Below are 22,046 nucleotides of genomic sequence, written 5' to 3'. Positions count from 1 at the left end.
AGGGTCTGTCTAGTGCTGGCCTCGGCTCGGTTCTTCCCTGGGAGGGGTTCGTTGATGCACTGCATCTTTGCTTTTTCCTTCCGCCTGAGAGAGCCACTGGGCCTTCTCTGCCCATGCTGCCTTTTCCTGACTCAGATCTCTCTGTTCAATACCTGCTTTCGGCAGATATCCGACATTCACCTGAGCAGGTTTCGAGATCCAGGCAGAGCGGTAGACTTAGAGAAGTTCTGTTCTGAAACTATTGACATCATTCAACCAGCTCTCGTCCTAGCAACAGGTAGGGTGGATTGCCGTGCTGTGGTCGTGTTCTGTGGTCTGGATGGTAGAATGCTAGCCAGGGCTGCAACTTTTCACTTTGGGCATGTTGGGAACACTATAGCCACAGCCCAGGTAAGCCCTGCGAGGTACAGGAGATGGGACATTGTAATTTTCTTTGCCTGTGGATAACTGAGTCAAGATCCAGGCAAAATGATTTGCTGTAGCAAGGTTTTGTCAAAGCAGTAAAAGCAAGGCTCATGATTCTCATGTTAGTGTGTTGTCTGCATTATTTGTATCTGGTTTGTGTTGTTGCAGTTCTGGATTTGTGAGAGAATTAGGTAAAGTCCTGTAACTATGAATCAAAGGTTCTCTTATTTTGCTAACATTTCCATTTTCTTTACATTATTAATCTTATATTTTCAGTTGCTGAGGCTTCAAGTGACTCAGGGCACTTTTTCTTCATAGCTTGATACTTTCGTGACTTGGGTTTCCTAGACTCTTTAAACCCTTGATCATTTGCTCCCAAACTGTAGTGGGGAGAAACAGCTAAAGGAGCATCTACCTTGTTTATTGGGGGAGTGATCTCCCATCCAGTTTCAGTAATGAAACACCTCTGCTAATACGATGGGGTATCAGTCCTTATTTAATGGATGAAGCCCCATTTCAAGTATTCTGTTTAATTTCCTATAAATTTTGGTATTTCATTGTCCATATTAGACTATCCAGATTGCTTCTTGCTGTAAAAATAATACTTAGTCAAATCACATATCCTGATTTGGGGTTTGGAAAATATGGTATTAGGCACCTGCCGAGAGTGTTGTAATTTCTAATAAAAGATTTTCATTTTATCAGTCTATTGATGTATTTTGTACTGCTCTCTTTAAAGATTTTTTTTTCCCACAACCCATTTCTAATATCACAGGAGGTTAAACAGGCAGTTGCTAACCTAGAAGAAACAAAATCCTTGCTGAGAAAATCTTGTTAGTTTAGATGGCTTGCTTTGGACATAGGTGGACTCATAAGTGGTTGTGCTTATACATGTTGAATACTTTCACTATCTTTGTTCCTTCAATGTGCTTATCTAAAAAAATTCCCTTGAGTTTATTTTGCATTGTGATTCAATTCTCATGTAAACCTACAGGAGACCTGACAGATGCCAAAACAAAGGAACAGTGGGGATCCAGGCAGCATGAGGTAGAATGGCAAACTTACCAGAGTATTCTGAAGAAGACAAGGGTCGTGGAAAAAACCAAGTGGCTGGATATCAAAGGAAATCATGGTAAGAGTCATGACCCACATATAATAAAGATTAGATTTTTTTTTCCCTTCAGGAATTTAGATTTTCCAATTTAGATTGTAAAACTATGAACTGGGACATCGTAACATATGTTTAAATATACTGAAGGCCATAGCTCTGAAATACAACTATAATGTGATTTTAAAACTTCAGATGTCATTGTTAGCTTTTGAAATGACAGTTGGTATGGTACTTTCGTCTTTACATGGAAGAAAAGCTTCTAGCACAACTCTTGCAGGCAAATGTTTTTAAAAATTTACATTTTGCTAAGTGAAAGAAGTTAAACCCGTAAGTCTGCATGCTGTATCATTCCATTTATGTGATAGTCAGGAAAAGGCAAAACAGATTGTAGTTGTCAGGGGTTGTGGTTGTGGGGAGAGACAGACAACAAAGAAGCAATATGAGAGAATTTTTGGAGGTGATGGAACTATTCTGTGTTTTTATTGTGGTGGTAGATACATAACAATGTATTTGCCAAAATCCATAGAACTGTACATCACAAAGAATGAATTTTACTGTATATAAATTTTAAATGGCAAACAAATCTCTATAGACATGGGCAGAGAAATGGATAATCCCTTCCCTTTTTTAGATTATCATAATTGTATTATTAATAATGTGGAAATGAGCTTTTCTCCAAAAGAGTCCTAATGGTAAATTTGTTTGTTTTATAAAGGTTAACTTTCTTATCAGTTAAGCACTTCATTTGTCTACTTTATTTGATCCATACATCAGGCATGAATCCATTTTTTGCTGACTTCTGGAATCACAGGATTAAAATAGCAGCCAGAACAACATTCCAATCTTATAACTTCGAATTGATTTATTCTGTATAGTACATAATTCAAAGTACCTGTTATTCTCCAGTATACTAGGTGCCTTAAATAAGTTCACAGATATTCTGAATTCTGTTAAGCTCTCAAGTTTTTCAAAGCATCAATCTAATTGATTGGCACTCTACTATTTAGAGTGTTATAGAAAGAGGGCAGACGCGTCCTGGTGGGGCTGCATGGTCTACTAAGCCTAAGAGCTTGCTGAAAGGGAGGGCAGGGAGAGCCAACTTGCTCCTGCTGGCCTCCTGCTGCCTTCCTTCCCTGGCCTGCAGGCTCCCAAGCTTCAGTTGTCTCTGAGTATTCAGCTGCCCAGACCCTCCCGCAGGCATGCACTGGGCTCTACTTAGGCTGAGGACTGCAGGTAGACATCTCTACTGCCCAGAAATCATTGAACATGTAGAGAAGACAGCCTCCTTGAAATGACAGCCATACCAGAGTCCCACCTCAGCTTGGGCCTTGCCATTGAGGCAGCTCTGCTGTCTGTGTTTGGGTGAGGGTGCTGCCTGTCATAGGAGGAGCCATCTCCTAGGAAGCCCTCATTGCCATTATCTGCAGTGGCCTCAAAGTCTCTTTGCTGCTGCTGCTCTGGGTCATTCTCTGCTGTGCCTGCCACTCTCACTCTATCAGTGTCAACTATCTCTCCAAATCCAGTCACAACTCCAGCCCTGGCCCGTGTCTTGAGAAGGCTCCACTGCCCTAGAACCTGCTGTAGTCCTGAAGGCCTCTGACTTAGCCTACAGCCTCGTACCTAAGTCCATCCCACTCAGTGCCTGGAATTAGGATCCCAGAGTTTTAGCCAGCCTGGGGTCCAGAATTTGGAGTCCATCCTGCTTGGAGCTGGGCCCAGCAGCCCAGAGTCTATTCAGCCTGGCTCCAAGAGGGTCTCAGTGGCCCTAGGGAGTCAGGTCTCGGGTGGGGGTTCATGAGTTGGTGCTAGGGCCAGGGCCATTTGGACCCTGCTCCATCTCAAGGGCCAGAGGCTTGGTCCACCCTTTCCCTAGGCTATATGCCTCTAGGCCCTCTAGGTTGGGGAAGAAATTGGAACCTATGGCAATAATGGGAGGGTGTCCAGACTGGGTCCCTCCCCTAGTCTTCCCACTGTTTGCTGGATAATAAATGAAACTATGGCTCTACCTTAGGTGAAAAAAAAGTGTTCTAAAAAGAGTTGTCATTTTTCTTTAGTAATTAATATGTTTGCATTTTTTTCTTTTTAATGTGGATGAATGTTTGGTTTTTTCTTTTTAATTAGATGCATACAATATTCCAAGTCTGGACAGCGTCAAGAATTATTACAGGTACTGTAATAAACAGAAGACAGACCAATATGTAGAGTCTATTTTACAAGGAGGGTATAGTCAATACACTGAATGAGTGAAAACATATTTTGTTTTTAGAGATGGGTCTCATTATGTTCCCCAGCCTGGTCTCTAACTCCTGAGCTCAAGTAATCATCTTGGCCTCCCAAAGTGTTGCAATTACAAGTGTGAGCCACAGTGCTAGTTAAACATTTTTTAACAGATAAAGTTCCTATTTAAAGAACCTCTGGTAATTTAGAAAAGAGGCCTTCCTATTTTTTTGTGACAGATTCAGTTCTTTTTGTTTGGTTAGACTTTTTCTTTAGTTCTTTTTGTTTCATATGCAGGCATATCTTGTTTTATTATGCCTCACTTTATTGTCCTTCACAGATATTGTGCTTTTAACAAATTGAAAGTTTGTCACAACCTGTGTCCGAGCAAGTCTATTGGTACCATTTTTCCAACAGTATGTACCACAGTATCTGTGTCACATTTTGGTGATTCTCACAATATTTCAAACTTTTTTCATTATTATTATGTCTTATCTGTGATAAGTGACCTTTGATGTTACCATTGTAATTATTTTGGGATGCCATGAGTTATGCCCCTATAAGATGGCAATTAACAATAAATGTTGTGTGTGTTCTGACTGTTCCACCAATGGCCCATTCCCCTATCTCTCTCCTTCTTCTTTGGCCTCCCTATTCCCTGAGAAATGACAACATTGAAATTAAGCTAATTAATTACCCTACAGTGGCCTTACAGTGTTCAAGTGAATGGTAGAGTCTAACGTCTTTCACTTTAAATCAAAATCTAGAAATGATGAAGTTTGTGAGGAAGGCATGTCAAAAGCTGAGACTAGCCAACTTGCAACAGTTAGCCAAGCTGTGAATGCAAAGAAAATGTTCTTAAAGGAAATTAAAAGTGCTACTCCAGTAAAGACATGAAGGTTAAAGCAAAACAGCCTTCTTGCGACATGGAGAAAATTTTAGTGGTCTGGATAGAAGCTCAAACCAGCTACAACACTCCCTTAAGCCAAAGGCTAATCCAGAGCAAGGCCTTACTCTCTTCAATTCCACGAAGGCTGAGAGAGGTGAGGAAGCTGCAGAAGAAAAGCTTGAAGGTAGCAGAGGTTGGTTCACGAGGTTTAAGGAAGGAAGCCATTTCCATAATATGAAAGTGCAAGGTGAAGCAGCAAGTGCTGATTGATGGAGAAGCTGCACCAAGTTAACCAGAAGATCTAAGATCATTGATGAAGGTGTCTACACTAAACAACAGATTTTCAATGTAGATGAAGCAGCCTTCTATTGGAGGAAGATGCCATCTAAGACTCATAGCTAGAGAAGAGAAGTCAATGCCTGGCTTCAAAGGACAGGCTGACTCTCTTGCTAAGGAATAATGCAGCTAGTGACTTTAAGTTGAAGCCAGTGCCCATTTACCATTCCCCAAATCCTAGAGCCCTTAAGATTTATGCTAAATCTACTTTGCCTATGCTTTATACATGAACAACAAAGCGTGGATATCAGCACATCCGTTGGCAGCATGGTTTACTAAATATGTTAAGTTCACTTTTGAGACCTACTGCTTTCAAAGTATTACTGATCCTTGACAATGTACCTGGTCACCCAAGAGCTCTTCTGGAGATGTACAGAGAGAGTAATGTTGTCATGCCTGCAAACACAAAATCCATTCCACAGCCAGTGGATCAAACAGTAATTTTGACCTTCAACTCTTATTATTTGAAAAATATATTTTATAAGTCTGTAGCTGCCATAGATAGTGATTCCTCTGATGGATATGGGCAATGTCAATTGGAAACCTTCTGGAAAGGATTCATCATTCTAGATGCCGTTAAGAACATTTGTGATTGATGGGAGGAGGTCAAAATATCAACATGAATAGGCATTTGGAAGAAGTTGATTTCCAATTCTCATGAATGACTTTGAGGAGTTTAAGACCTCAGTGGAGGAAATAACTGCAGATGTGGTGGAAATAGCAGGAGAAATGGACTCAGAAGTGGAGCCTGAAGATGTGACTGAATTGCTGCAATCTCCTGGTAAAATTTGAATGGATGAGGAGTTGCTTCTTGTGGATAAGCCAAAAAGTGGTTTCTTGAGGTAGAATCTACTCCTGGTGAAGATGCTGTGAACCTTATGGCAAGGACAGCAAAGGATTTAGAATATTACATAAACTTAGTTGACAAAGGAATGGCAAGGTTAGAGAGGATTGACTCCAATTTTAAGATAAGTTTGGCCTAGCACGGTGGCTCACTCCTGTAATCCTCACACTTTGGGAGGCCAAGGCAGGAGGATTGCTTGAGGCCAGGGGTTTGAGATCAGCCTAGCAAGAGCAAGACGCCGTCTCCACAAAAAATAGAAAACTTTAGCTGGGCGTGGTGGTGCATGCCTGTCATCCCAACTACTTGGGAGGCTGAGGCAGGAGGATCACTTGAACCCAGCAGTTTGAGGTTGCAGTGAGCTACTATGATGCCACTACACTCTAGCCCAAGTAACAGAGCAAGACTCTGTCTAAAAAAAAAAAAAGTTCTGTGGCTAAAATGCTATCAAACAGCATTGCGTGCTACAGAGTCATCTTTCGTGAAAGCAAATCGATGTGACAAACTTCATTGTTGTCCTTTTTTCAGAAATTGCCACAGCTACCCCAACCTTCAGCAACAAACACCCTGATTAGTCAGCAGCCATCAACATTGAGGAAAGATCTTCCACCAGCAAAAACATTACAATTTGTTTAAGGCTCAGATGATTGTTAGCATTTTTTAGCAATAAAGCATTTTTTAATTAGGGTATGTACATTGCTTTTTTTAGACATAATGCTATTGCACACTTAATAGACTACAGACTACAGAATAGTGTAAAAATAACTTTTATATGCAGTGGGAAACCAAAAAATTCGTGTGACACAGTTTTGCAATATTTGCTTTATTGTAGTGTTCTGGAACCACAATACCTCCAAGGCATGCCTGTACTTTAATGCTTTGTGTTGGCCAATGGTCCTTTTAATATTCTACACAGACTTTTTTGTTTTTTTGGCCATTGGTGCATAGCAGAAGTCATTTAGATCAGAGCTTGTCAGCCAAACTACTGAGGTCCATGGGTTTTCAGAATGCTGCGATAACATTCTCTCAGCCTCCATGTTAGCTAGAGAGCCCAGTTATTCACCCTTGGTTGCCTTATCCTTTCATCCCATATCACACAAATATTAAAATTTTCTTAATTTTTGTGTGAAAAATGCTGAGGATCTCTGAGTTAGAAAGCCAATTCTCTAGTTTCCAGTGTGTTGAGATTCTTCTTTGGTTGCAATTTCATCTTCAGTTCCAGGGTATTCAGCAGCTTTGCCCTACATTGTCAATCAATCAAGTAGCAAGTATTTATTGAGAGCCCATCACAATGGATAGTATGGATAGTATGAGAGATACAAGAGTTAATATTAAAAATGTATCTTCTGCCTTCAAGGAACTTACAGTCTACTTAAGGGAGATAAGAATTGTTTAGGAAACAATTAGAAAGGAAGGAATGGCTGATGAAATGTTAGATTATTTCACGTACATGATAATCACTATGAGAAATCAGAAAAGGCAGAGATCAGTGAGGGGTGGACTTACAGAAGACTTTATAAGACAAGTGAAAAGTGTGTCTAGTCTTAAAAGACAGGTAGCATTCATAGAAGTTGGATATACCAAGGAGTATATTTTAGGCAAAAGGATAGGCATGAACAGAAAGAGCTTTAAAAGCTAGAATGAGCTTTTGATGTGGGGGACAGTCAAGAAACTGGTATCACCAGAACAAAGGTTCATACTGAGTATTGGTAGGACACTGGCTAGGTAGCTTTGGACCAATTTATAGAGGTCTTAATTAGCAAGCATAGAAATTTAGATGTGATAGGTAATAGTTCATAATCCAGCATAGGTTATCAAGGATACAAGTAACATAATGAACATAGTATTTTATAAAGGACAGTCTTGCAACGTAAAAGAAAAAAGATAGGGGTAAAAAGGAAAAAAGAGGGAGAGACTAGATTTATGTGGACCAAACAGGAAATAGTCTAGCCATGATATGGAAAGGGCCTGAAATGAAGAGAAGACATACCTATCTGAACAAAGTTCTTAGATGTGGGAATGGCAACATCAATTTGAGTATGATAGGTCAAAAGCATTGGTATAACGGAAATTATGTAATTAGAGTCACTATAACTTGGCAGAGGAGGTTGTCCTCTTTTGTTAGTGTGAGAAAGGAAAAGGATAGGGATGAAGATCTTTTGCTTCGTATTAACTCTTTGTATCTTTGATGGTGACTCTGGGAATGAAGAGACATTTTCACAGAAGAATCAATAGGACTTAGGGGCTGAGTGGTTATTGGGAAAGTAAAATGATTGGTCATTTTATTTAACGTTTCTTTTATATTTTTTGTTTTTAGTCACATAAACTTTATCTGAATTTAACAAACGGCATTTTGTTAGAGATATGGGTATTACAGAAATATCAATCTGAAGGGAAAAAAAAAAATCTTAAGAGTGCCCAGAATGCCAAAATCCTGAATTCAGAAAAATGTTATTAACTTAATATATTTAACCTCTGCTTTCAATTAGTTGGATTTATTTTTAGACAGATGGGTTTTAATGTATCAAAAAATGCAGGAAAAGAAACAACATATATGAGATCATAAGATCCTGAGGAGTAACCAAAAATAAAATAAGAAGAAATATAAATAAAAAACTTAATTTGGAAAAAATCCCTGAAATAGAAATTTAAAAAATACTAAGAGGCCGAGGTGGGAGGATCGTTTGAGCTCAGGAGTTCGAGACCAGCCTGAACAAGAGTAAGACCCTATCTCTACTAAAAAAAAAATAGAAAGAAATTAGCTGGACAACTAAAAATATATAGAAAAAATTAGCCAGGCATGGTGGCACATGCCTGTAGTCCAAGCTACTTGGGAGGCTGAGGCAGGAGGATTGCTTGAGCCCAGGAGTTTGAGGTTGCTGTGAGCTAGGCTGACGCCATGGCACTCTAGCCTGGGCAACAGAGTGAGACTCTGTCTCAAAAAAAAAAAAAAATACTAAGAAGAGAGGCAATAGAACTAATTGACTTCATATAAATTAGGTTTCACTAATTTTTGAGTATTAACTGTAATGTCTATGATAATATATTTATTTTGATTATATTTGATGACTATTTTGGCTAAATATTGCTCCCTGCTAGCACATTAAGTTTCAGAGGTTTATCTGTATTTTTCTTTTACGTGCTTTTAGGTACAACATCATGTAAGACAGTTAGATACTAACTTTTTGTATAATTTTCTGACATTTGAATTATACAGGTATGCCCCCAATATAATCTATACTTTCCTTCTCATTTATTTGACAAATACTGAGGGCCTACTCTGCACTACTACGCATCCTTTCTCCCTGCCGTTCACCCTGCAATTTCATGGATACCGGAACACTGTTGACACTTACAGTGGTGAGGACTTTCACAGGGTGTTATGTGATCAATATAGTTTTAGGACTTTGATAGGGTGTGAGTTATGAATATATTTTTAGGGACTGAAAAAGATTTACTCACCCAGACCTAAACTAACATTTTTCTCCTAGATTCATCTTTGTAAATCTTTCTTGTGAATTAACCCTCTGTAGTCCTGTTTCAAGAAGAAAACATCTTTTTTTAATCTCACTACACCAAGAATTCTGCTAGGTACATAGCAGGCCCTCACTAAATTAAAAAAAAATTTTTTTTCACCCCCCTCACTAAATTTTTAAATGATTGATAAATACCATTTCACCGGATTCTGATTCATTTCTTCCTAAATGTTTAGTGGACTGCCTAAAATAGTCGTCTTACTTCTCTGCTTTATATGGTGAACTTGTGTTTGGTTATTGATGAACTAGTTTGTATGACTCTTTGGAGACAACCAGAGAAAAACTTTGAAATTTCTTTTAATTGGTTTATCCATTGTGGATCTAGTTTAGTGTATTTTTCTGTCCGATTAGTAAATCTCCTTTTCAAAGGGAGGCAAAATCTAGTATGGTATTAGGGAAGGAATTTAAATGCATCCTGTCTTTTTATGATTGCACTGAAACTTTCCTGTCTTGTATTTTTTAGGAAATATTCTGCTGTACGTAGGGATGGCTCTTTCCATTATATCCACAGTACTCCCTTTGGCAACTATTCTTTCATCTATGTGGATGCCACCATAAATCCAGGGCCCAAGAGACCCTATAATTTCTTTGGAATTTTAGATAAGGTACAGTAAAAATCTTACTTCCCTTTGTAGCTTACCTATTTTATTTTTTCTTGAATATATGTGTATCACTTAAAGTTATCCTATGTAAACAAATTCTTATCTGTAAATGTTCAAGAAAAATTTTACTTGGTTACAGGTATGACTAGAAGTTACTGGCTACTTTAGCACTATTATTGCTATCCCTGTTCCTGTCCCAAAATCTGGGAAGGAAGTACCTTACACTTTATACTTATTCAGTAAACATTTAACAAATATGTTCTAAGTGCAAGATGCACTTTGCAAGGTGCAGGGCATACAGCTTTGTGTATGCACAGTATATTCCTAAGCCCCCCCCCCCCCCAAATTACCAATTATAACTAGTGGTCTATATATTTGTTTAACAAGAGAAGAACCACAATTCAATTAGGTAAGTGTCTTTTAAACTATTTTTGGCAAGGCTAGGTGGAAACCGTTGCTGGATTAAAACTGTCTGGAAATCACATCTGAGAACCTCTCCTTATTTCTTGGTATAACAAATGCCAACTCACTAATAAGCACAGGCTCCTAACCAAGACATTTGTACCCATATGGAAGAATACAAAGGTGATAAGATAAAGTTCCTGGCCTCTTAAAGTATTTAGTCTAGTGGTGGGATATAAGACCAATACAGAAATAACTATTAAAAAAGAGCAGAATTTGCTAAGTTAGAACTAAGAGGTTCAGAGAACTAAGATGGTTCAAAAGAGGTTGAAATCAAGTGAACAGAATGTTGCTGAGTGCATTGTTATGTCAGACATTTTATTTAATTAGGTTATATTTTGTTTCCTATGTGCCAAGTATTGTTAATCTGGGTTAATTATTAATAACAACTTATATTAAGTCCTATTCCTTAGAATAGTGTTTTTTAAGGTAGGATTCAAGGATCATATGCATGAATATCAGCTGGAGTGTAATAAAATGCAAATTCCCTGGCCTTACCCTAAACTTACAAAATTAGAAACTCTGAGGGTAGGGCCTAGAAATTTATTACTGTAAGCATCTTATAGATAATATTAATGCATATTTACTATGTGCAAGTTATCTTTTGAAATCAACTTTATGAAGTATGATTTGTAGATAATAAAATAGGCTCACTTTTAAGTGTTTGAAGAGTTTTGACAAATGTATATACTGGTATAACTGTCACCACAATCAAGACATAGAACATTTCCATCACCCTAGAAAGTCTTCTTGTACAGTCTGTCTTCATCTCCTAAGGAAAAACTGATTGGTTTTCTGTCAGTGTAGATTAGTTTTGTTTGTTCTAAAATTTTGTATAAATGAAATCATATAGCATGCACTCTTGAGTTTGGCTTCTTTTGCTCAGTATAATGTTTCTGAGATTCATCCATATGATTGGGTGTATCAGTAGTTCTTTCTTTTTTACTGAGAAATATTCCATTGTATGGTTGTATTGCAATTTGTTTATAGTTTCTAGATTTTGGCTATTATGAATAGAGCTATTATGAACATTTAGGTACAAGTGCTTCTGTGATGTTATTTTAGAAGTTTTGTTTCAATGTCCTCTTTGTTAACTGCAAAGCTGAAAAGATTAGTGGTTACTTCTTTATTTCTCAATTTCCTTATCTATCAAACGAGGATAATACCTGCCCTACTTATTGCAGTGTGTGTTTTAGGATCAAATTAATTATATGTGAAAACAGTTTGAAACTTACAGAGGTTGATACAGGTCATTGACTAGTAGGGTTTAAGCCCTAGATATAATATAATAATTATAAAACTTCAGGGGAGTTTTTTCCTCTATTGACATGAGGTTTCATCCTGAGCCTTAATTTAAGATTCTTCCATTTTTTTGTTTCCATTTCAGAAAAGAATGGAGGAGCTCTTATCACTGGCCAAGGAAAGTAGTCAGAGCAACCATACGATTTGGTTTGGACACTTTACAACATCCACTATCCTTTCTCCACCACCAGGAATCCGGTCATTAATGAGGTGAGACAGACTTCCAAAATCAATATTAATTGTTTTTAGTTCTTATATGTTGCTGTAACTATCTTGCTTTTCTGAAGAGACATTTTTATTAGTTTGGCATCACAAGTTATCTTTATTCATTTTTTCCATTTATTTTTCATTGGTTAGTTTGGCCACAGCTTATATGTGTGGGCATCTCCATACACTTGGTGGACTGATGCCTGTTTTGCACACTCGTCACTTCCAGGGCACTTTGGAACTTGAGGTGGGAGACTGGAAGGATAATAGAAGGTAAGGGAACTACCTCACAAAATAGAACTTACACACATAAGTTTTGCTAAAGCAATGATAGTTTTCTTATTTTTATTATGGGTGATCCCAGTCAAGGAAAAACATGTGTTATTTCTGTTTTCTTAAAGTAATATATGTATCTGGCAATCTTGGTCATTTTGCAAAAACCTTGTCACAGCAGCAGTGTTTATCATCATATGTTACATTGGATTTTTTTTTTTTTTTTTTTGAGACAGAGTCTCGCTCTGTTGCCCAGGCTAGAGTGAGTGCCGTGGCATCAGCCTAGCTCACAGCAACCTTAAACTCCTGGGCTTAGGCGATCCTACTACCTCAGCCTCCCGAGTAGCTGGGACTACAGGCATGTGCCACCATGCCTGGAGAATTTTTTTTTTCTATATATAATTTTAGTTGGCCAGATAATTTCTTTCTATTTTTAGTAGAGACGGGGTCTTGCTCTTGCTCAGGCTGGTCTCGAAGTCCTGACCTCGAGCGATCCACCCGCCTTGGCCTCCCAGAGTGCTAGGATTACAGGCGTGAGCCACCACGCCCAGCCTACATTGGATTTTAAAGATGCAGCCATTAGGAAATAGTCTCATACTCCAAGAGTTATGGAGGAGCTTATTAAAAATAAAAATTTTCAGGCCTTACCTCTAGAGATTTTGATTGTGTTGGTCTGTGCTAAGGACCAAGAAACTGCATTTTTTAAAAGCCCACTAGGTGGTCTATGGATCATACTTTAAGAAACACTAGTCTAGAAATGTCATTTTTTCCCCTGAATTTTATATCTACCATACTAATTATTGCTATACGATGTTAGTGATTTAAGTTCTTCAAATTGATGGTAGTTAGTTTTATTAAGATTAAAGTCTCTCTAACAAAAAACAATGTATTTATCAAAATCAGACAGTATAGTTAGATATACATTTTTTTCTTTTTTTTGAGAAGTATTTAAGTGAAATAGTTTACCAAGTATAGAGGGTTATCATCTCATTGTTTAACATCTAATTGTTTAATATTACAGTTGTTTAATTTATTCAAACCCAGTGCTCTCAAGATATTAGGTACTCAGCAAATATTTGTTGAGCTGATATGTTATCTTTTTATTTTTAACTACTTCCATTAATTAAAAAGTAGCTTTACATCTTGGAAGGTACTTCCATACTTTGGTTGGCTTTTCTAGAAACTGTGTAAGAGTTACACTAGAAGGCTGTAATTAGTTGGCCAACTGTAATTACTCGGAGCTAAGACCTGTCTATTCATGGCTGTGAGGCTATGGTCTGGGGTGTGATTGCCTGATGTCAGATAGCCTTCCTAAACCTTGATCAGCTTCTTTATTTCTCCTAAATACTACAGTTACAAGCTGTGATGTTAATTATGAAACCGTTTCCTTTCTTTGTCTCCCAGCCGCTTTCCTGTGTTCCAACCTTGGGGTTTTATCTGGAGTTTACTGAAAGGATCTAACTTTTATCCACCCTTATAAACATTTAAATTGGATTAGTTATAATAGAAGAATTTTTAAAAATAGTATATGAGTAATATTAGGCTAGGCCTTGTTGTAGATGCAGATAAATCTAGAAATATCAGTGGCTTAACATAACAAATATTCTTTATTCATATAAATCGAATATGAGTCAAAGCAACTCTTCTCCATGGATTGAGTCAGGGATTCAGACTTCCTCCATCTTATAATGCCACTATTTCAACATGGCAGGGCAGGGAAGAGAGTACAGAGAACTCACACTCACTCTTAACTACTTTGGACCAGTGGCACGATACATGTCACTTCTGTTCATAGCCCATTAGCCAGAACTAGTCACATTGTCCCAACCTAATATCAGGGAGACTAGGATATTCAGGGGAGCATGTAGAGTATTTGGTGAGCATTATGGTTTCTGCCGTAGTCAATCATTTCTTCTCTCATTTCTAAAAGTTAGAAAATATAAAACTTAGATTACTCTTTAATGAATATTTTATTCCTTTTGTTGTTGCATTTGGAAAATGAAAACAACTTTAATTTCTTTGAAATTATAGAAATAATGGTGTAAAAGAAGCATGAAAGTTTCCTAATTATGTTCATAACAACCATTTTAATATTTTATGTAGCACTGTTGGTAGGATGAAAATGTCAGGTATTAGACTTATGATGAATGATTAGGTTCAAATTAGTCTGAAAGTATAGGAATAAAATGAATGACTTCAACACATATTTATTTAAAAATTAAAGAATACATGCTGTGTACAGGTATTGTTCTAGGGCAGAGTTGAAGTCATTGCCTTGATGAGAGCCCAGTTGATATGACAGATGTGAGAGGGATAAAGTGATAGGGCAAGGGAAGAAAGACAGAGAAACAATATTATTTACTCTGTATTCAAATTCATCATGTAACAAAAAAAGTCCTAGTTTTGTATTTTTATATTTGTTCTGTAATATTATCTTCATGCTGTCTTATAAAATGAAGTGACTAAGTTACCTTATTATCCTCTGGTCTCCAGGTACCGGATCTTTGCTTTTGATCATGACCTCTTTAGCTTTGCAGATTTGACCTTTGGCAAGTGGCCTGTAGTTCTTATCACCAATCCTAAATCACTCCTCTATAGTTGTGCTAAACGTGAACCACTAGAAAGACTTTTTCACTCAACACACATCAGGTACGTACCATTTTTCAGAATTTGCTTTCAGTTTGATAATGATGGAGAATAAGTCATTGTGATTGCATCCCAACGTGAAAGCTAAGAGATGCCCCACTTTAGTTTTCTCAACAACCTAAACATTATATAAATGGCTTACTGTTTCACTTCCATTTAAAAACTATATAATTTTTTTGAGCTGATGAAATTTTACTGGATGAAACCATTATATATCAGAAATATTCTTTTCATTTTGCTATATTGCCTTTCATAAAAGTAAAAGCTGGCTGGGTAAGGTGGCTTATGCCTGTAATCCTAGCACTTTGGGAGGCTGAAGCAGTAGGATCACTTGAGGCCAGGAGTTTGAGACCAGCCTGAGCAACATAGCAAGACCCCATCTCTAAAAAAAGGTAGAAAAATTAGCTGGGCATGGTGGTATGCCACTGTAGTCCCAGCTATTTGGGAGGCTGAAGTGAGAGGATCACTTGAGACCAGGAATTTGAGGCTGCAGCGAGCTGTGATTGTCCCAGCAACAGAGCAACACCCTATCTCAAAAAAAAAAAAAGCAAAAGCTATGTAATCCTTACAGAATTGAAAATTCAGTTGGCATGTGAATTTGACAATGTAGATTAATAGAATCCTAATGGAACATTAACATTCTTTTTGCAAAGAGATGTGTAACTTTTTCCAAATGTAAGGGTGCTTTTTAAATATACCCTTTTTAATTTAATTTAGTTTTATTTATAAATTTATTTTGCATGTCATCCTTGCACAGGGGCCATGCTAATCTTCTCTGTATCGTTCTAATATGTGCTGCTGAAGCAAGCACATATCTTTTCAATTTTATTTTGAAAAATAATACAACATAACAACCCTTGGAAAACAGGGTCATGGGATTATAAGCATGCTTTTTCAGTACCTCTAATAGAACTTTTTTTTTTCTTCTAATGACAGGGTGTCATTCTGTCATCCAGGCTAGAGTGCAGTAGCATGATCATAGCTCACTGCAGCCACCAACTCCCAGGCTCAAGTGATCCTCCCACCTCAGCCTCCCAAGTAGCTGGGACTACAGGCACATGCCACCATGCCCAGCTAATTTTTAAATTTTTTGTAGAGATAGGGTCTCACTGTGTTGCCCAGGTTGGTCTTGAACTCCTGGCCTCAAGTGATCCTCCCACCTTGGCCTTCCGGAGTGCTGGGATTATAGGCATGAGCCACTGCACCTGGCCTCTAATAGAACTATTATTAGCGTTTCTGAGTGTTCCTTTTCAGGCATTCTCTTTTAAGCATGTTTTTATATAGTTATAATCATAAGGCACAGTCTATTCTAATTTCTAATTTTTTTTGCAACACACAGAATGTACCACAATTTAGCCATTTTCATATCTTATGGGTGAACTTTTAGGTTTTTTTCTTATTTGGGGATGAACATCTGGCACATATAGATTCTTCTTCAACTTGAATAATTTCTTTAAGATAAAGTTCTAGAAGTGAGATTCCAGGTCAAATAGTTGGAATTCTTTTATGACTGTTGATAAAGATTGCCTGATTACTTTTTTCTTTTTAGAGCTAAAATCACTATTCTTTTTAATCATGGTAAAATATACATAGCATAAAATGTACCATTTTAACCATTTTTAAAGTGTATAGTTCCTGGCATTAAGTTCACCTTAAGTTTACTTTGTTGTGCAACCATTACTGCTATCCATCTCTAGAGTTTTTTTCATCTTCTAAAACTGAAATTCCTTTTTTTTTTTTGAGATAGGGTCTTGCTCTGTTGCTCAGGCTGCAGTGCAGTGGTGTGATCATAGCTCACTGCAACCTTGAACGCCTGGGCTCAAGTGATCCTCCTGTCTCAGCCTCCTGAGTAGCTGGGACTATAGGCACACACTACTGTGCCTGGATAATTTTTTATTATTATTATTTTTTGTAGAGATGGGGACTCACTATTATGCCAAGGCTGGTTTCGAATCCTGGCCTTAAGTGATCCTCCTGCCTTGGTCTCTCAAAATGCTAGGATTATAGACACGAGCCACCACTCTGGGCCTCAAACTGAAAATCTTTACCTGTTAAACAATAACTTCCCATTCTCCCCTCCTACCAGCCCTTGGCAACCACCATTCTATAATACTTTCTGTCTCTATCAATTTGACTACTCTAGTTACCTCATATAAATGGAATCATTCAATATTCGTCCTTTTGTGACTGGCTTATTTCCTTTAACTTAAGATCCTCAAGGTTCATCTATATTGTAGCATGTGTCAGAATTTTCTTTCTTTTTAAAGTGGAATAATATTCCATTGTATGTATACACCATATTTTGTTTATTCATTCATCTGTCAATGGACACTTGGGTTACTTCTACTTATTGGCTATATTGAATAATGCTTCTGTGAACATGGGTGTACAAATATCTGTTTGAGTCCCTGATTTCACTTATTTTGGAAGTGGATCATATGGTAATTCTTTAATTTTTTTTTTTTTTTTTTTGAGACAGAGTCTCACTCTGTTGCCCAGCTAGAATGTAGTGGTGTCATCATAAGTCACTGCAATTTCAAATTCCTGAGCTCAGGCGATCCTCCTGCCTCAGCCTCCTGAGTAGCTGGGACTACAGGTGTGCACCACCATGCCCAGCCAATTTTTAAAGAATGTTTTGTAGAGACAAGGTCTCACTATGTTGCCCAGGCTGGTCTTGAACTCCTGGCCTCAAGTGATCCTCGTGCCTCAGCCTCCCAAAGTGCTAGGATTACAGGTGTGAGCCACTGTGCCCAGCCTGTTTAATTTTTTAAGGAGCTGCTTAAAAAATACTGTTTTCCATGGTGGCTATACCATTTTACACTTAGCAGTGTACCAGCTATCTAATTACTTTTAAAAATAGAGACTAATTTATAATATTACCAAGCAATATTAGTGCCAAATCTATAGCACTCTTGTCATTAGATATTATACTTTTAAAAATATTTACTAATTAATTTGAAAGAAATGATGCCAAGGTGTTTATATTTATTGTTTTGATCACTGATGAAGTGGAACACACATCTGTCATTCAGGTTTTTTGATGGGAACTGTTTAGGTATCATACTCTCTGAAAGGGTCTGATAGCCTAGCCCTGATTATGACCTTGCTTATTCTGGGCAGATACACTGGGAACCAAATGAGTAGATGGTAGGCTTGACGTTAGATTATCAAAATGAGATGTCCACCCTGTATTCTTTTCCTAAAAGAAAAACCAGGACTTTAGGAGTTTTTTTTCCAGAGAGAACTTTGAATCTACCCTAGCTGTATTTGTCAAAAGAAAATTGATTTTTCTTTCTAAAAAGTGAAAGAATAGTTCCTAATTTCTTACCAGTTCAGGTTTGTTGAATTGTACAACTCCAAAGCCACCATTCAGAAACAAACTAGATCATATGAATGGTGGTCCCTACAGTTGTATTATATAATGTGATGGTTCTGCCTATACTTATATATTTTCAGGTTATAATAGGCTTATTCTCCTTTATAAAAACAATGACTAAAAACCATGTGTTTTATCTATGCTCTCATTTTAGAGTCTTGGCCTTTTCCTTATCCTCCATTACTTCTGTCACAGTTAAGATTGATGGAGTCTATTTAGGGCAGGCTATTCATTTGTCTGGTCCTATTTTCATCCTGAAGTGGAACCCCAGAAACTACAGTAATGGGACACATAACATAGAAGTAATTGTTCAGGTAAGTTAGTAATTTATATTTGTTATATAAATAAGTAGGCTGCAGCCACAGTGAACTTGATGTGTGGTTATTTTAGTTAATTGGTAAAGAAACTTGAATTTGAATATATGGTATTTAGTATATTCTGAAAATAGGCTCTTAGGAATAATTCTACTATTAGACTAAAAACTAGGCAGAGGAGTGTGCGACTACTGGCCATAGTCCCTCCTTTTTTAGCCCCAGGAAATCAATCTCTTGTTTTTTTCCAACTTTGGCCAAAGTCTTTTAATAATGGGGGCAAATTCCCCAGTACACTCAAAGATAGTAGAATAAGTCAGAAAACATGTATTTATGTATCCATATCTTTTTTTTTTTCCTTTCTTTTTTTTTTTTTATTTTTTGTTTGTTTTTCAGCTCATTAAGGGGGTACAAAAGATCAGGCTATATACATTGCCCATGCCTCCCCATCCCCCCGAGTCTGAGCTTTAGTTGTGTCCATTCCCTAGACAGTGCACATCACTCTCATCATATAGGTGTGCACTCCTCCCCTCCCCTCACCCCATCCCCCCCAGTCAGAACTTCAATCGTGTCCATTCCCCAGGCAGTGCGCATCGCACTCATCAAGTAGGTATACACCCATCCCTTCCACCCAGCCCCGACCTCTGTCCAATACCCAATTGGTGTGAATCCCAAATGTGCACTCAGGGAAACCAGTTTGCTGGTGAGTACACGTGGTGCTTGTTTTTCCATTCTTGGGATACTTCACTTAATAGAATGGGTTCCAGCTCACTCCAGGAGAACCAAAGAGATGCCATATCGCCATCATTTCTAATAGCTGAGTAATATTCCATGGTATACATATACCACATTTTGCTAATCCATTCATGAATCGATGGGCATTTGGGTTGTTTCCACATCTTTGCGATTGTGAATTGTGCTGCTATAAACATTCGGGTGCAGGTGTCTTTTTTATAGAATGACTTTTGTTCTTCTGGGTAGATGCCCAGTATTGGGATTGCTGGATCGAATGGTAGGTCTACTTGAATCTGTTTAAGGTATCTCCACATTGCTTTCCACAGGGGCTGCACTAGTTTACAGTCCCACCAGCAGTGTATGAGAGTACCTGTCTCTCCACACCCACGCCAACATGTATAGTTTTGGGACTTTTTGATAAAGGCCGTTCTCACTGGAGTTAAGTGATATCTCATTGTGGTTTTGATTTGCATTTCCCTGATGATTAGAGATGTTGAACACTTTTTCATATGTTTGTTAGCCATTTTTATATCTTCTTTTGAAAAATTTCTATTCATGTCCTTTGCCCACTTTTTGATAGGGTTGTTCGATTTTTTCTTACTGATTTTCCTGAGTTCTAAATAGATTCTTGTTATCAGTCCTTTATCTGATGTGTAGTATGCGAAAATTTTTTCCCATTCTGTAGGTTGTCTATTTACTCTTGTGACTGTTTCTTTGGCTGTGCAGAAGCTTTTTAATTTGATCAGATCCCATTTATTTATTTTTGTTGCTGCTGTGATTACCTTAGAGGTCTTCCTCATAAATTCTTTGCCTAGGCCAATGTCTGTAAGAGTCTTTCCTACGTTTTCTTCTAGAATTCTAATAGTTTCTGACCTAAGGTTTAAGTCTGTTAACCACCGTGATTTGATTTTTGCGAGGGGTGAGAGCTGTGTGTCCTGTTTTAGTCTTCTACATGTGGATATCCAGTTTTCCCAGCACCATTTATTAAATAAGGAATCTTTTCCCCAGAGTATGTTTTTTTCTGCTTTGTCAAAGATTAGATGGCTATATGAGGTGTATCCATATCTTTGATTGCTATCTGTAAGTGTAAGGAAAATTGTGTCACTATTTGAAAGCTTTAGGACACAGAATTTTCAAGGCATCAAAGGAACTTTGGAATTTTTTTGTTTGGGGAATATGCATTATTAGCATATGCAGTACTAGTCTGCTTAACCTTATTCTGATTCAGTTTGGGGCATTTCATTTATTAGCACCTGCCAGACCAAAACAGCATGGTACTGGCACAAAAATAGAGATATAGACCAATGGAACAGAACAGAGAACCCAGATGTAAAACGATCCACATATTGCCATCTGATCTTTGACAAAGTAGACAGCAATAAACACTGGGGAAAAGAATCCCTAGTCAATAAATGGTGCTAGGCAAATTGGATAGTCCCATGTAGAAGACTCAAACAGGATCCATATCTCTCACCACTCACAAAAATTAATTCAGGATGGATAAAAGACTTAAATCTAAGACATGAAACCATAAGAATTCTAGAGAAAATGTTGGAAAAACTCTTCTAGATATCAGCCTGGGCAAAGAATTTATGAAGAAGACCCCAAGGACAATCACAGCAACAATAAAAATAAATAAGTGGGACTTGATTAAATTAAAAAGCTTCTGAACAGCCAAGGAAACAATCAACAGAGCAAATAGACAACCTACAGAATGGGAGAAAATATTTGCATGCTATTCATCCGATAAAGGGCTAATAACTAGAATCTACAAAGAACTCAAGCAACAGCAAGAAAAAAATCAAACAACCCCATTAAAAAGTGGGCAAAAGACATGAACAGAAGCTTTTCAAAAGAAGATAGACTAATGGCCAATAAACATGAAAGAATGCTCAACGTCACTAATCATCAGAGAAATGCAAGTCAAAACCACAATGAGATATTACCTAATTCCAGTGAGAATGGCTTTTATCAAAAAGTCCCCAAACAATAGATGCTGGCATGAATGCAGAGAGAAAGGAACACTTATACACTGTTGATGGGATGCCAACTAGTGCAGCCTCTATGGAAAATAGTATGGAGATTCCTCAAAGAACTAAAAGTAGACCTACCATTTGATCTAGCAGTCCTACTACTGGGTATTTACCCAAAGGAAAAAAGTCATTTTATCAAAAAGACACTTGCACTGGAATGTTTATTGCAGCACAATCCACAATCAAAAGATGTGGAATGAACCCATGTGCCCATCAATTCATGAGTGGATTAATAAAATGTGGTATATGTATACCATGGAGTACTACTCAGCCATAAAAAATGAATTATTAATAATATTTTTTGCAACAATCTGGATGGAACTGGAGACCATCCTTCTAAGTGAAGTATCACAAGAATGGAAAAGCAAACACCACATGTACTCACTATTAAACTAGAACTAACTGATCAGCACTCATGTGCACAGACGGAAGTAAAACTCAAAGGAAATCATGCAGGTGGGAGAGTGGAGGAGGGGATGGGTAAAATCATACCTAATGGGTACAATGTACACTATCTGGGTGATTGGCACACTTAAAACTTTGACTCAGGCAGTACAAAAGCAATCCATGTAACCAAAACATTTGCACCCCTGTAATATTCTGGGAAATAAATAAATAAAAATTACATAAGAAAAAAATGTAACAGAGGTCTTCAAAGGAAGCTATAGGAAAAAAGAAGAAAACTATACTAATACAAATTAATTTTACAAGTCTAACATAGCTCAAAAGTTTATTGATGATTCTTACATATTCTCATATTATTA

General features: G+C 37.5%; 1 protein-coding gene and 1 pseudogene across 14 annotated transcripts in view; one reads left to right on the top strand and one right to left on the bottom strand.

The window, feature by feature from the left end:
• The window catches only part of TMEM62 (transmembrane protein 62), a 39,589-nt gene that overhangs the window by 442 nt on the left and 17,101 nt on the right, over window positions 1–22,046 (top strand). For 3 of the 14 annotated variants that reach the window (XM_069461003.1, XM_069460996.1, XM_069460941.1), the window contains exons 2-8: window positions 1,400–1,537; window positions 3,638–3,683; window positions 9,799–9,940; window positions 11,787–11,911; window positions 12,059–12,181; window positions 14,675–14,830; window positions 18,358–18,517. In XM_069461003.1, coding sequence (XP_069317104.1) covers window positions 11,793–11,911; window positions 12,059–12,181; window positions 14,675–14,830; window positions 18,358–18,517 — 558 coding nt within the window. In that variant the 5' untranslated portion in view covers window positions 1,400–1,537; window positions 3,638–3,683; window positions 9,799–9,940; window positions 11,787–11,792. Of the gene's footprint in view, window positions 1–165; window positions 278–1,399; window positions 1,538–3,637; window positions 3,684–9,798; window positions 9,941–11,786; window positions 11,912–12,058; window positions 12,182–14,674; window positions 14,831–18,357; window positions 18,518–22,046 lie in introns of all 14 variants that reach the window. The other 11 variants (XM_069460987.1, XM_069460964.1, XM_069460972.1 and 8 more) reach the window with 6 other exon arrangements.
• Window positions 15,540–15,638, bottom strand: LOC138381067 (U6 spliceosomal RNA; annotated as a pseudogene).

Source organism: Eulemur rufifrons, chromosome 2 (assembly GCF_041146395.1).
Source record: "Eulemur rufifrons isolate Redbay chromosome 2, OSU_ERuf_1, whole genome shotgun sequence".
Classification (NCBI taxonomy): Eukaryota; Metazoa; Chordata; class Mammalia; order Primates; family Lemuridae; genus Eulemur; species Eulemur rufifrons.
This window is presented reverse-complemented; position numbering and strand designations above follow the sequence as displayed.